At 38.3% G+C, this 12524-nt stretch overlaps 1 protein-coding gene across 4 annotated transcripts in view; it reads left to right on the top strand.

Annotated features, from left to right (window-relative positions):
• DLG5 (discs large MAGUK scaffold protein 5) overlaps positions 1 to 12524 on the top strand; it is a 97979-nt gene that overhangs the window by 7518 nt on the left and 77937 nt on the right. Inside the window, exons 1-2 of one of the 4 annotated variants that reach the window (XM_066191506.1) lie at positions 10318 to 10432; positions 11502 to 11704. The exons of the other annotated variants lie outside the window; for them this stretch is intronic. Coding sequence (XP_066047603.1) covers positions 11650 to 11704 — 55 coding nt within the window. The 5' untranslated portion in view covers positions 10318 to 10432; positions 11502 to 11649. Of the gene's footprint in view, positions 1 to 10317; positions 10433 to 11501; positions 11705 to 12524 lie in introns of those variants that run through there. 4 annotated transcript variants of the gene reach the window in all.

The following is a 12524-nucleotide window of genomic DNA, read 5'->3' as shown; positions in this document are numbered from 1 at the left end:
ATAATGCTATTACTTAGAAACCCATTCAAAATAGCCAGAGCACAATGTGTGATGTGCAATAGGTACATTTATATGCTTGTCACAGGTTTTGGTGCACAGCAGGTGTGTTGATGAACCTGTTGGAGCTAACAAATGAGGTTAACTCTGGGAGCTCCTGTTGTCATCTCTTGTGCAAGAGAGTCTGATCTCCATGGAGCACCCTCTCCTGACTCCAGAAGCTGGTGATAGCGAGAACTGATGGCCTTTGAAGCACTTGGCCGCTTGGGGTGAACACTGAATGATATTTTTCTTGACAATGTATGATTACTGGGCGGTACAGAATTACATACTACATATAAAACATACTACAACTGGAAGGCCCTTCTTACCCAAGCTGGTGTCAAAGGAAATTAAAGGCGACCTATTTCATATGTACAATGCTACCTTCTTTTCCTCACAGCTCCCAAAACCTCTAATTTCACAGTTCATGGGTTGAGCTGCTCAGCAGTTTGCTTGTTCGCAGTATTAATATGTTTGTTCTGGAGGGCTGCTCTTTGTATTTTAGAAAATCATAATTGTTTTTCTAGTTGTCTGATGAAGGCATTGTATTTTAAATAGGCTGTATCACCCTGATTAAGATTTGCTGACCTGCAGCTGGAGACAAGAAGCAAGTGAGAATGTAAAACCAGTAAGTGTTTCAACTGGAGAGCTGAGGGCTTGGTCTTTTGCAAACTTTTTGTGCAGCTGACAATTTATTATGTATTGGATGATAAACCAAAAAACTCTTGTTCCCCACCTCCAAGCCCTTGAAGGCAATGTTCTTTAAACTTACTTCAAAATTCGTTTTCCTAAAAATCTCCTTTCGCTTTGGCTTTTTATTCTACCTGCACGTAATTGCTGATTCACAAACATGTTTACTATTCATGTACTTACCTTCCAGCGTGTGAGTAATCCCCGTTTATATGTATCAGGTTGGGCATGTGCAAATGTTGGCAGAATCTAGGCCTTGCATACTAAGCTCTCTGGGTTGAACAGTGTCATCCATCAGTAAAGTACCTCTTCTACTTTAGTAGGCTAATGGTTTTTTGCTGCTCAGTAGTGCTTAAAATGGAGTTTGTGTGGGAAGAGAGAGCTGTGGTGTAGGAATAAAGGTGTTTTCCTTGAGGATGGGTGTAAAATGTAGTAGGAATTGTGAACTCACTTTTGATGTAGGTAAACTGTGTTCTTTTGAGGTTGGTGCACCAAAATCCCTTTTCAACTATATTCTGTTTTTCTGAGACAGACCAGCTGACAAGTATAATACGGTTTTCTGCAGAAGAATCAGAACTTTTGGGTTGGGGAAATAAAGCCGGTGTAGAACATATCCTTATCAAAATTTAAAATTTCTAACCCTAAATTGTTAAATAGATGTTCATGGGGTTTTTTAATAAGCATAAGACTATATTTATCTTCTTTATTCATTTTGTTTCTTGTGGATAGCTTTTCTTTGTTGCATGCTTCTGTGGAAAAATCACTGTAGGGGGAATTTTGAGACTTGGGTAGCCATGTGATCTAGCTCTTTTTGGAGCACTTACATAATCTGAGTTTGCCTTAGACAGTTATGATCCTCTTGCAGAAGGAGGGGTTGATTGAGTTGTTGGGAGTTCTTCAACTAGAAGTTGACAGAAGATTGACAAATGTTGTTTTAATGACTTCTTCTAGGAAATCTTGATATTCAGTTATAAAGTCCTCTTAAACACTTCATGCATAATCTTGTGAACATTTGTGGTGATTTTCAAGAAGGTCTCATTCGCATTTAGGTCATGATGATGTGTTTTTCAGTTGGTGAGCAAGTGTATGTGTTTAATGATGGTGAAATCAGGTTATCTAAAGGTTTTATTTGAGGCTAAATGTATCAGCAAAACAGAAATACCCAGTTATTTACTTCACTTCTCAATATTTAAAGTAGTCATGAATTTCCAGTATGGTTTTTCTTTTTTGAACTCTTTTATGACAGAGAGTGATGTAATTTGAGAGCTTGCTTAAGTTTTCATTGAATATAGGGTGTGTTTTTGCTCTTTCAGTTTAAAGGCCATTTGACTTAAGTAGGTGTGGTTAAAAATAATATAAGATGCTAAGGTCCGAAAGAAAAATAAAACAAACAAAAAACTCCCCATCAAACAAAAAGTTTTAACTCCAATAATAAAATATTTATTTAACTCTGATAATAAACCAAAAAGTTTTAACTCCAATAAAACAGTAGGCTCTCCTTTGTAATTGATGAACCACTTCGTTACTGTCATCAGCTTTTCCACCATGTACTTCTGATGTAGGGCTGCACTCTGAATAAACTCTGTAGGTGTACCTGAATATTGAAAAATGAATAATGAAAGTACAAAAAGCAGTATTAAACCCTCTCAAGATCACAAAAGAGGTATTCTCAAGAGGGCAATCACTTTCAATTATATTATTTTCACCTTTGGGTATTGGTATATTTTTCCCCTCTTTTAATGAAGGATGTATTAAAAATCTGACTTGTTCAATCCCTTCTCTGCTTTCTGTGGCAGTCAACCTTAGGATGCTCAGGCTGCCTGTTTTCCCCTTCCTATTTAGATATGCTGCCACAGCTTTCCTTTGCTGCTCTGATGGTGTGCACAAGCAGTCCTTGCTGGTTTTGATGGGGAAATTTAAAATTTTGAGGTCTCTAGTTACCTTTAGGGCATATTGGGAAAGGATTTACGTTTCTGTAAGATGCGTTGGCTACTTTTAGTTAAGGGTCTGATTAGTTTGCCTTAATGGGTTAACTCTGCCTCCCTCCCTATTGAGTAACCCAAGGCTGACTTAGGTATAGACAGCAGACATGAACTTTGAGAGATATACAGTGAGATATTTTTCTAAATTGCTGGTCTTGAAAATGTGTAGGCCAGCACTTTATGGCATGCTGTATTTCAGATATTTTCATTTGTTTTCCTGGTTCATGAAGCTTTCCTATTTTTCTGGCACCTTTGAGGTTATGGGGAGTATTTCAAGGGTTGCCCCGCTACAGTGTCAGAGCAGTGTTTTGGCGGAGCAGAACTTTCCTTGATAACACAGAGTAGTAGTTTCAGATAATAAGGTCAGAGATACTTTCTGCTTCAGGATTTTAGGACTTGGTAGGAAGTCAGGAACCTTGGTATTAATATGAAAATCAGTAAAAACATACAAGAAAGACTTGTCTGTCAAAGCTGGCGGGAGTCCTGTTCTGTACAACACTGTTTGGCTGAAACCTGTGTGTAGTGTGTGCTGGACTGGAAGAAAACACAGGGTAAATGCTGAGCTGTTTGTCTATCTCTGGCTGAGTTGATCTTCCGTGATATGCTATGCATACATGACTTGCATAAAATTTCGTTTGTCAGGGAGTATCTCATTATATTGTCTAGAATGTCAAATCTCAATTTAATTTTAGAGCCAACTATAGCAAATTTCATAAGTGCTGCAAAATGCCAGGTTGTTAGTATGGTTTTCATACTGAGCTTGTCTTTTGGGGCCCGTGATTTCCTCCGTACCAGTGATAGGCAGAAGGTAAAGGCAGACTGGTGGAAGTGTTGCAGTGGCTATTGCCTGGCTAGAGTGATGAACGCTTTGTTGTGCTGTGCACCCTTGTAGGGAATTTCAGGGTGCTATACTGCGTGTTGCTCAGCATCTCTGGAAAGTTCTGTTCTTCTGCAACTCTGCATTGCAACAATGAAGTGTGGAGTTTATTGGTTTTGCCCTGTGTCTGTTTGGCTTTCTCACGGGCGCATGAGCCAGATCCTATCTGAGGGTTGTAGTAGCTGATGGAGGAAATCGACATAAAAAGTTCTATGAATTAATCTCATCAATTGCATTGTGTGCGTACGTTTGTGCGTGGAAATTTTTAATATATGCTTCTTTTCTAATGAGAAATACTTTAAAAACATATTGAAAGTAGATAAGACTTTTAAAGACTAGTTTTCCCCTATCAAAATATTTTGACTTGTTCCTACAGTGCACCCCTAAATTAAGGCTTTGCTGAAGTATGGTTGCATACATTTTTGTTACTGTGTAAGACGCAAATGCACAGCAATAGCTAAAACCATTGTATTGCACGTGGTGGTGAAATAATAGCTTTCAAGAGACACTAAATACTCAGAATAATTCCCTGGTCTTATGACAATGAGAGGACGTGTATTTGGATCACTGAGGCTGTAGGATTTCTAACCTTATGGATTAGATCATGAGGCCTTGGCCTTCAGTTTAATTCTTAGTGTCTAACGTAGATAATATCTGCAATTTATGTGATCTGTTTCAGAAAATAACCAAAAGTGTGCTTCATTTGCTTGATTTCAACAGAACACTGTTAGCTTATGGAGTGGAGCCTCATTTGGCTGGCTAATCTCTGTTCTCCATTTTCTGCTGTCCTCATGTGTTTTTCAGTTCACATGTGGTGTATTGTGAAGACAGGCTTCTCGGCTTTCCCACTGAGTACTCGGTGTCTGTTCATGCTGGTTGTGGTAGAGGACCTCTTATCTCTTATCTTCTATATACTTTAGAAGATAAACATATAAGAAAGAGCCTAATAGGACAAGTAACTCTGTATTACCTTAAGAGAGGTCCTTATGTTAAGCACAGCTTCTTCAGGGAGACTCAAAAGTTTATCATTTTCTGTAAATTGCATAAATTTTGATCTGCAAAAATTACATAAAACACGAATTTCTCATGTTCATGTTACAAACTTATTTTGGTTAATGAAGTTGTTCTGAACATTTGTAAATAAAGATAATAAATGGTGTGGCATATTGGGAAGGGGAAATGAATTGTCTGTGTCTGATGATTGGATTGCAGGCTACACCAGGGGCATTTCCTGAAAGGTTTTTTGAAAGTCCTTGAAGAAATGAAATTTCTCTTGAGTTCTGCTATTGGAGAACAGAAGTGGATTATGGAAGTTAGTCCTTCTGCTCCAACAGTTTTTTGTGTTGTGTGGGCATTTTAATAAGTGCATCTGCAGCATTCTGAATGTAAAATTTGGGTTTCCCAGTGTTTATTCCTATCACAGATCTTGCTGAACTTACAGGTTTTTTTCCTTCTTCAAAACACTTCAAAGAAAATGCTTTGGGGTGCTTTTTTTTCTTAAGTTTTGTATCAGCCTCAAGAAATTTACAAACTTCTTCCTGAACAGGAATTACCTGAAGACTAGTTTTCAATAAGCATAGACTAATTATTATAATGAAAACAATGAAATATATATAATTCTCCCTGTATTTTTTTTTTTCAGATCAAGATTAGGATTTAAGTAAAGTAACGTGGAGTCTCAAAAAGTTTCATTCTACACTACAAGATATAGTGTGTATCTGCATTTTTGTCTGGAAGTGGCATCATGGGGAAACGATGCCATTCTTAGTCTTTCAAACAGCTCTAGGTCTGTGTTCAATAAGAGCTTCATTAAGAGTGAACCTGCTAATGCTTAAGCTAAAAATGTTCATTTCATCTTAGTATATAAACCAATTTCAGCTTCAAGTAATGCTCTTTAAAAATGGCACTTCAGAGAGAAGCTTTCTTTGCCAGCTGCCTTTTGATGATTTTTTTTCAGCCATTTTATGGATGTCTAAGATGAACATCCAGCATTAGTGATGGTAATTGCTCTGCATTAGTTTCCTAGTGCAAAAGTAAGGAAGAAACATCATGGAGGTAAGTGTGAGAATGTTGTTCATGGAGTGGTCATCTCTAAAGGACTTCTCTTCCATGGAGAGAGGGAAAGGGTGTGTATTCAGAGCAGGATGTGAATAATGCATTGTTAATGAAGTATGAGGCAACTGATCGCAAGGACTGCTTTCATGATGAAAATCAGGTGGAGTTCTCTAAGGGGGGAAAAGGTACAGAATGGGAAATTATATGTGCTTGCTTAAGCTCCTAGTTTGTTGGGAGACCTAAGTGACCTTTCATGGGCTTGGGCTGGGGTGGAATTTAAGTGTTTTCAACTTGCCTTGCAAGTCAGGTGTTCTGTGAGCTCGGGGTCAGAGGAGAACACACCAACCAGCCTGGGCTCAGGGTCCCTCGGTTTTGTGGCATAGGTGGAGTGATGGTGATCTGTCTAGAAATTCAGGGCTGAGATGTGGAGAAGGTGGCTGAGAGAAGTGGGAGCCAACTTGTTGAGCATCCTCTGCCGTGGTGGCTGTGAGCTTTTCCTGGATGTTTTGATACAAAGCCAGTTAAAATAGCTGAGATTGTCCTCACTAAAAGTTAGAGTTTGCACAAAGAATTCCTTGCCACACATAATAAATGTTTAAAAAAGCTTTTTAGTTACCATTACTGTTGTAGTTGCCACTCCAGTAAAGCACATCTGGTTTTGGCATATCATTTTGAACAAAAGGTCAGGATGATTGTTGTCTATGTCTTCGGCATGGTCAGATACTCAATGATCCATAATTAAAAATGTGCATGAATACTCTTAACTCTTGTGTTTTTAAATTTGTCACCTCATGACCCCGGAGCTGAGTTTGGGTCTGAGTGTTTTACCATTACATTCATCTATTTTGTGATTCCTTTCTCAATTTCTGTGTAAAACTCCTAAAGAAAGGCCTTTGCAGTGCATGGGAGGTGTAGCTGATTTCCCCAGCTTGGATGGGATAACTGTGGTAAAATGGTTAATGCAAATTTAATCTTTGCTGCTGCTTTCAGATAAGCAAATAGTTCATGTATGATGGTGAGATGTGAACTGACTTCTTTATATGAAGATAAACTATTCTTTTTTTGCTATGCTTGAATGCTACTTGCAGATCTTAAAGGGAAACTTAATAACATTTAAAATATGCAGTCTTAGTACTGTTTTCAGACACTAAGCAGAAACTGTTTGTAGGTTTGTGGTTACTGGAAAAGGCCAAACTGCATGTCTTACGCCTTGCTGTTGGATAATTCTCTTTAATACTCTTGCTGGAAGAAATTAGAGAAGGATAGTTAAGTTCTAGTTGCTATACCATGTTTAGATGTAGAATTACAAAATTCATGTGAAAAGTTCATTCTTAGATGGATCGCGATCGTCTCTTATCTCAGAAGTGACAAAAATTATGAATTTCTGTGATTTCCGTGAACGCGTGGTTTTTAGCGATATTAATAAGTTGAAAACTTGTGGAGAGGTTTCCATCATTTAGAGGAAATTAAGATGTGCATGCAAACACCGTGGCAGATCAGAACATGTATTACAAAAACAAAAATGATGTGCCAAGGCACAACTTGAACTTTTTTTTTTAAATTTAGGTTCAAAATTATGTTTTTTCAACAATTAATCTCGCTTTACAGGTTCAAAAGGGTGGTAAAATAGAGTTTTACAGTTGGAGAGGTTTGAAGCAGAGAAGAGAGGAGTTGATCCTGAAGGACAGAAATGAAGCTGGGAATACAGTGTCTACCCCAGCGCTCTGTGGGACAGTGCAGCCTGCAGAAATGAGAATGCAGTTGTACTTTTTTTTCAAAGTTTGTTCCTTAAAGTATACAATGCAAGCTGAAGCTAATATAAAAGTGCTGTGACTATATCACAGTAGCTGTGTCTTCCTGGTATATTTTGATAAAAATAGCCTACCACCCTATACAAAGTAGAAATACAGGAAAGACTGCCACCTCTCCCAGTGGCTTTCTGCTGATGGACTTTGTAATTACATCTGTCTATCTCCATCTGTGCCCCACTCGGCTAGAGGCTGGATTTAAGGTTAATTGTATGATGGAGGATTCTGGCTTACAGCTATATCTTAATTAGAATTCACAATCCTCTTTACATAAAAATATCTGAAAACTCTTTTAGAAAAGAACACTGATTATAGGGCAAATGAAAAGATTTTGATATTTCTTTTTTCATAATTTGTGAATAACTTAAGTATATATAAATACATTTCCATGCCATCTGTTTTATTTCTCTCCTCATCTTACTCTTGGCTTCTGTCATCTTGCTTATTGCTCTTTGGCTTTTTAATTAAAGGAAAAAGCAGTAGAAATTACTTTTGTGATCACAGTAACATTTTAAAGGTTATTGAATGCTATGAAAAATAGTGCTGTTCCACGTTTTGAGATTTACTGCTGTTGAACATAGCTCTGACATGAACATACTAAATCCCTTTGAGTTGGGTGTATAATATTCTAATTAGTGTAATTAATCAAATTTTATTCTGTAAAATAGAATGTTTTTCAGAAATATGTTTCAGTTCTTGAACTACCATATGGAGGTTGAACTATCCATGGTAAGGTTGTTACATTTAACTCTTAGGTTCTGATGGTGTCCTGATTGAAATAGATCTCTTCCTAAAAGTTGTGGTTTGGAAGTAGTTAATTAAACGTGCAGGAATTAACAATTACAACATTCTGGAAGCTCTCAGGATGCATTTTTGTGAAAACAGAGAAAATTCTGTTTCACTGAGTTGTGCAAGAAGAGAAAAAGGAGGAAAAGACACACTTACGTTTCATTCTGATTAATTTCATGTGAAGTGCTACAGTGTAACTTTGGTGTTAGATTTTTTGTTTGTTTGTTTTCTTTGCCATTTTTTTTCACTTGTAAAAACAGTGATTTTTCCCTAGAGATTTTTCTTCAGCTGAAGTGAGTTTCAATAAGATAGCCTCTTCAGTCTTAAAAAAAAATAGAGAGGGAAGAAAAAAAAAAAAAAAAAAGGAGGAGGTCCTAAAGACCTTCCTCAAACAGCATCACTTGAAAGATTCAGTCCAGTTTAACGAGGTGCATAAGCATATGCTCCTCTTTAGCAGGAGAACACTTTGTCTCTTGGGTTGTATTCAGATATTGCTGCTTGCATGAGTGAAGATGATTAAGTATGACCCTAATGTTGTTAAACCAGTGCCTGAGTTCCTGATACAATAATTTGCAAACAAAATTTGCTTTCTCATAGTGTCAGTTGCATTCCAGTTTGGCAGCATTTGCAAGTTAAATGCCCTGGCTTGGTGATTCCTTGCTGCTGTTGAATATCCTACAGGGGAATCATCTTAAATGTGAAAGATGCTGGACTGACACAAAAGCATGAAGATATTTTTCAAACTTGGGATTTCAGTGTTTTTATTTAAAACTTTTGTTAAGCACCTGAATCATGGGATAATAATTTTTAAGACCCTTTAAAAATTGGGGAAGTGAAGTTGCTTTTTACCCCAGACATAATGCATTTTGAAAATACAGAAATATGCAGATGTGTATACTGATTGTTGTCACTGTGAATCCCCAAGTACAGGATTGCATGAAGGTCTGCCAGAAGGCTGTGTAACTGTTCAGAGTACCTGACTATCTCTGATCTTTAGCTGTGCTGCTAGAGCTGTACTAAGAGTGAAGAAGAAAAAAATCTGTTCTGATATTTTTATTACTGCCTAATCTAGGAACTTTCTGTCTTTATGTGATTAAATGCCTGGTACGATATAGAGGCGTTGTGATCTTGGCCCAATTTTTGCTTCTTTCAGGTCTGTCTTTATTAGTAATTATTTAGTGATAGTTAATATTTATTATTAGTTTGGCATGCACTTTTGGAACTGGCGGTTAAATCAGGAGAGTTGTGTCTTGGGGAGCAGCAGAACTGGGAGAGGAAATAGTCCTGTCACGGCACCTTGGTATTGAGGTGGCGAGAAGGGCGGTGCAGTGGGGTGGGATAGATGGTGTTGATGTTGGTGGTGTCTTCAACAGAGGACAACGCACAGCTGGGTTTCTTTGTAAGGAGGTCTCTCTTGAATTTATGTTTACGCTGTATGTACAGGACTGACAAGCCTTACTTTGTGCTGGCATGTTATACCTTATTGCTGCGGCTTGAGTGTCTGGCAATAGGGTGTGATTGTTGTCCTTGCTGATTACTCTACAGCTGTTCCCTCCTTCCTTCATCAGTGTCTTGGTTGACTTGGTTACATGGTTCTTTAACAGAAGGTAACATAGTATCTATCCTTTGCAAACTAAAATTGTTACACATATGTTTAAGTTACTTAGCTCAGCTCAGGATCTGCACTTTAATTTTGCAGTAAACTTTATACAGAAAAAGAAATAAAGCAGTGTTGCAGTCACTTGCCTAGATCCGGGGTCAGCCCGAAGGCTGGTTGCGCAAAGGCAATAATACTGCTTTATAAAGGGGTTGTAATGCAGCGCTAAAATTCATCCGTGAGTGACCTCTTGGAACTCTGTAACTCTACACCCACACATCCTAATTGTCTGCTTAGGTCACAGCCGGCCTTTGATGTCCCACAGACCACGGTGGGGTACTGGGCCAACTGGTTCAGCTGCCGCCTGCTGCTGCCTTGGAACAAGAGCCCTTTGTTGTGCCCGGGCCGGGCGCTGCCCGAGGACCGCGGAGCCGCCGCCTGCGCTGCGCGGCTCCGGAGCCGGCACTGCGCCTGCCTTCCCACCGGTGGCACAAAGTCCGGGCAGTGTTTGCGGGGTGTTCTCTTTGGTTTTGGCTGGCAAGGTGTCTGCTCTGTGCACAGTTTGTAGTGCCTGAAATATGGCAATAGTTTCTGGGTGAGTTAGCAGACTTTTCAGTCTGTGTTATTGCAGGAAATCTGCTTATGTTTTAGTTTATACCAGTGGTGTTTCGTGTAAAAGCTTTCTAGAAATTGGTTTGGGTTGGTTGGTTAGTTAGTTAGTTAGGGTGGGGTTTTTTTGTTGTTTGTTTGAAGGTTTTTATTCTTTCTTTGGAGGATTTTTGTTTGGGTTTTGTATTTTTTTGGTTTTTTGGTGGTTTTTTTTTGTTTTTTACTGCTTCTCTTCAGCCACTCTTGTACAAAGGCTTCTACTCATTTACAGTTGAAACTAATACTGGATTGTCTTCTCCAGACCTCTGTAGATAAATGTTCTGTTATCGAGAAAAAAACTTTTTACAGAAAAATGTTGATATATGCACACTGTCTTATGATTCCAAGTATTTGGAAAACCAAAAATCTGGGTAGTTCAGAGATGTTACTATAGAAGAATATTGCCATGCCAGGAAAGACATGAAGTATTTTGAACCTGTATCTAAACTGATTGGCATGCAAGACATGAATTTGTGTTTCATTTATTCAGACACTGCTCTTAGGATTGTTAGTGCTGATTTATAACTTCTTGCCACTTTAATATAAGTTCATTCTGCAGCTTTACTAGCAGTGTTCCAGTAATACTTGGTTGTTGAACATACAGAACTATAATTTCTTTAGCCCCCCCGCACCACAGCATTAGCTTATCTTTTTAAATCACAGGGACTGAGCTCAATTGTTTGATCATAGTCATAGAATATATGTTGGTACATATACAGTGCTTGGCAAAAGTAATATGGTTGCTTGTAATAACGCTTCCTGTGTGCTTTTTTTGAGAGTTTCTTATTCCAACTTTGTGTTTTCAAGCTTGCATTAACTTAAGCTTAAGGCTTATTTCATGTTATGAGCTTGCTTGCTGATCTCATTTATCCTGAGAGCAATGCTGAAGAGGGCAACAAATACAATTATAGCTATAACATGGTAGAAATAAGGAAATTGAAGTGTTGTGCAGGCAGCACCTGAAACCAGGTGATAATGACTATGGTTATTAAGCAAACTTGTCTGTCTTTAATCAGAGACCTGTTTGCGGAACACGGACTTGATGAGGAAGACAATAACAACGTGATAATGACAAAGCTTAGCCGGGTTGGGAGGATTTGGGAGCAGCATATATGAGATACTGTCTGTACAATCAACCTGTAATCTTCGGAGTTGAGAAGGAAGATGAGTTGGAAGAGAGCAGAAGCAGAAATGGATTACTGTAAAGCTTCACTGAAAGGTATTGGAAAGTTGAGTGGTTGCATTGGTGTTGAGTATCTTTATGGGCTCTTTGTCAGTATTCCTCTGGCTTTCTGCTTGGTTTTGGAAAGGAAATGGTTAAAGGTTGTGAAAAAATTGGAGTAATGTTTCTCTTTTCCTTTTGCAATTCCTTTATGTTACTCCTTTTCTGAGGGATTTGATTTTTCATAGCATTGATCTGTGGTTAGATGAACAGTGACTAGATTTATTTCAGGCATTCTTTTGAGTAAGTTGGCTGTAAAATACAGCAAATTGCTGTTTACAAGCAGAAATTAATGGAAATAAATTGCCAAGATTTCTTTAAAGAAGGAAAAACATTTTGACAGGCAAATCAAAGTCAAATGTTCAATCCAGCTTTTACATTATAAGGTTCATGCTAAGAATTGTGCAGCATTTAGAAGTGATTTTGACTCCGTGGTCAAAATCAGAGTTTTCTAGTGGTTTGATTGTGGTAGCATCATAACCAACTTCCCTCTTTCAGTGCTCAACAGCATGGGAAGCTCTTCAGCTGAAGTCCCAACAACCTGGGCTTCTGTGTTTGTGTGGAGCCTGATTAAAAGCAAAATGTGGGGGAAGAGAATTCTCTTTTTTTTCCTTCCAAGACAAGTATTTGTGTCTATTCCATCACAAACCCAGGATATATATCCTATAGCCATATATGTGCTGTGGAGTAATTTCTCCTTGAACCACATGACCTTTTTAGTTTTGTATAGAACCTGGAGCAGTTGGATAGCTTTTCAGGTCTTAGGTGGGTTCCCAGGCAGTCAACTTGTCTGGAGACAAACTAAGTGATGTCTGGT

This window comes from Chamaea fasciata, unplaced genomic scaffold (assembly GCF_029207755.1).
Source record: "Chamaea fasciata isolate MVZ Bird 193981 ecotype frontalis unplaced genomic scaffold, bChaFas1.0.hap1 SCAF_9, whole genome shotgun sequence".
Taxonomy (NCBI): Eukaryota; Metazoa; Chordata; class Aves; order Passeriformes; family Sylviidae; genus Chamaea; species Chamaea fasciata.
The sequence above is the reverse complement of the archived record's forward strand: the minus strand, read 5'-3'. Positions and strand labels throughout refer to the sequence as shown.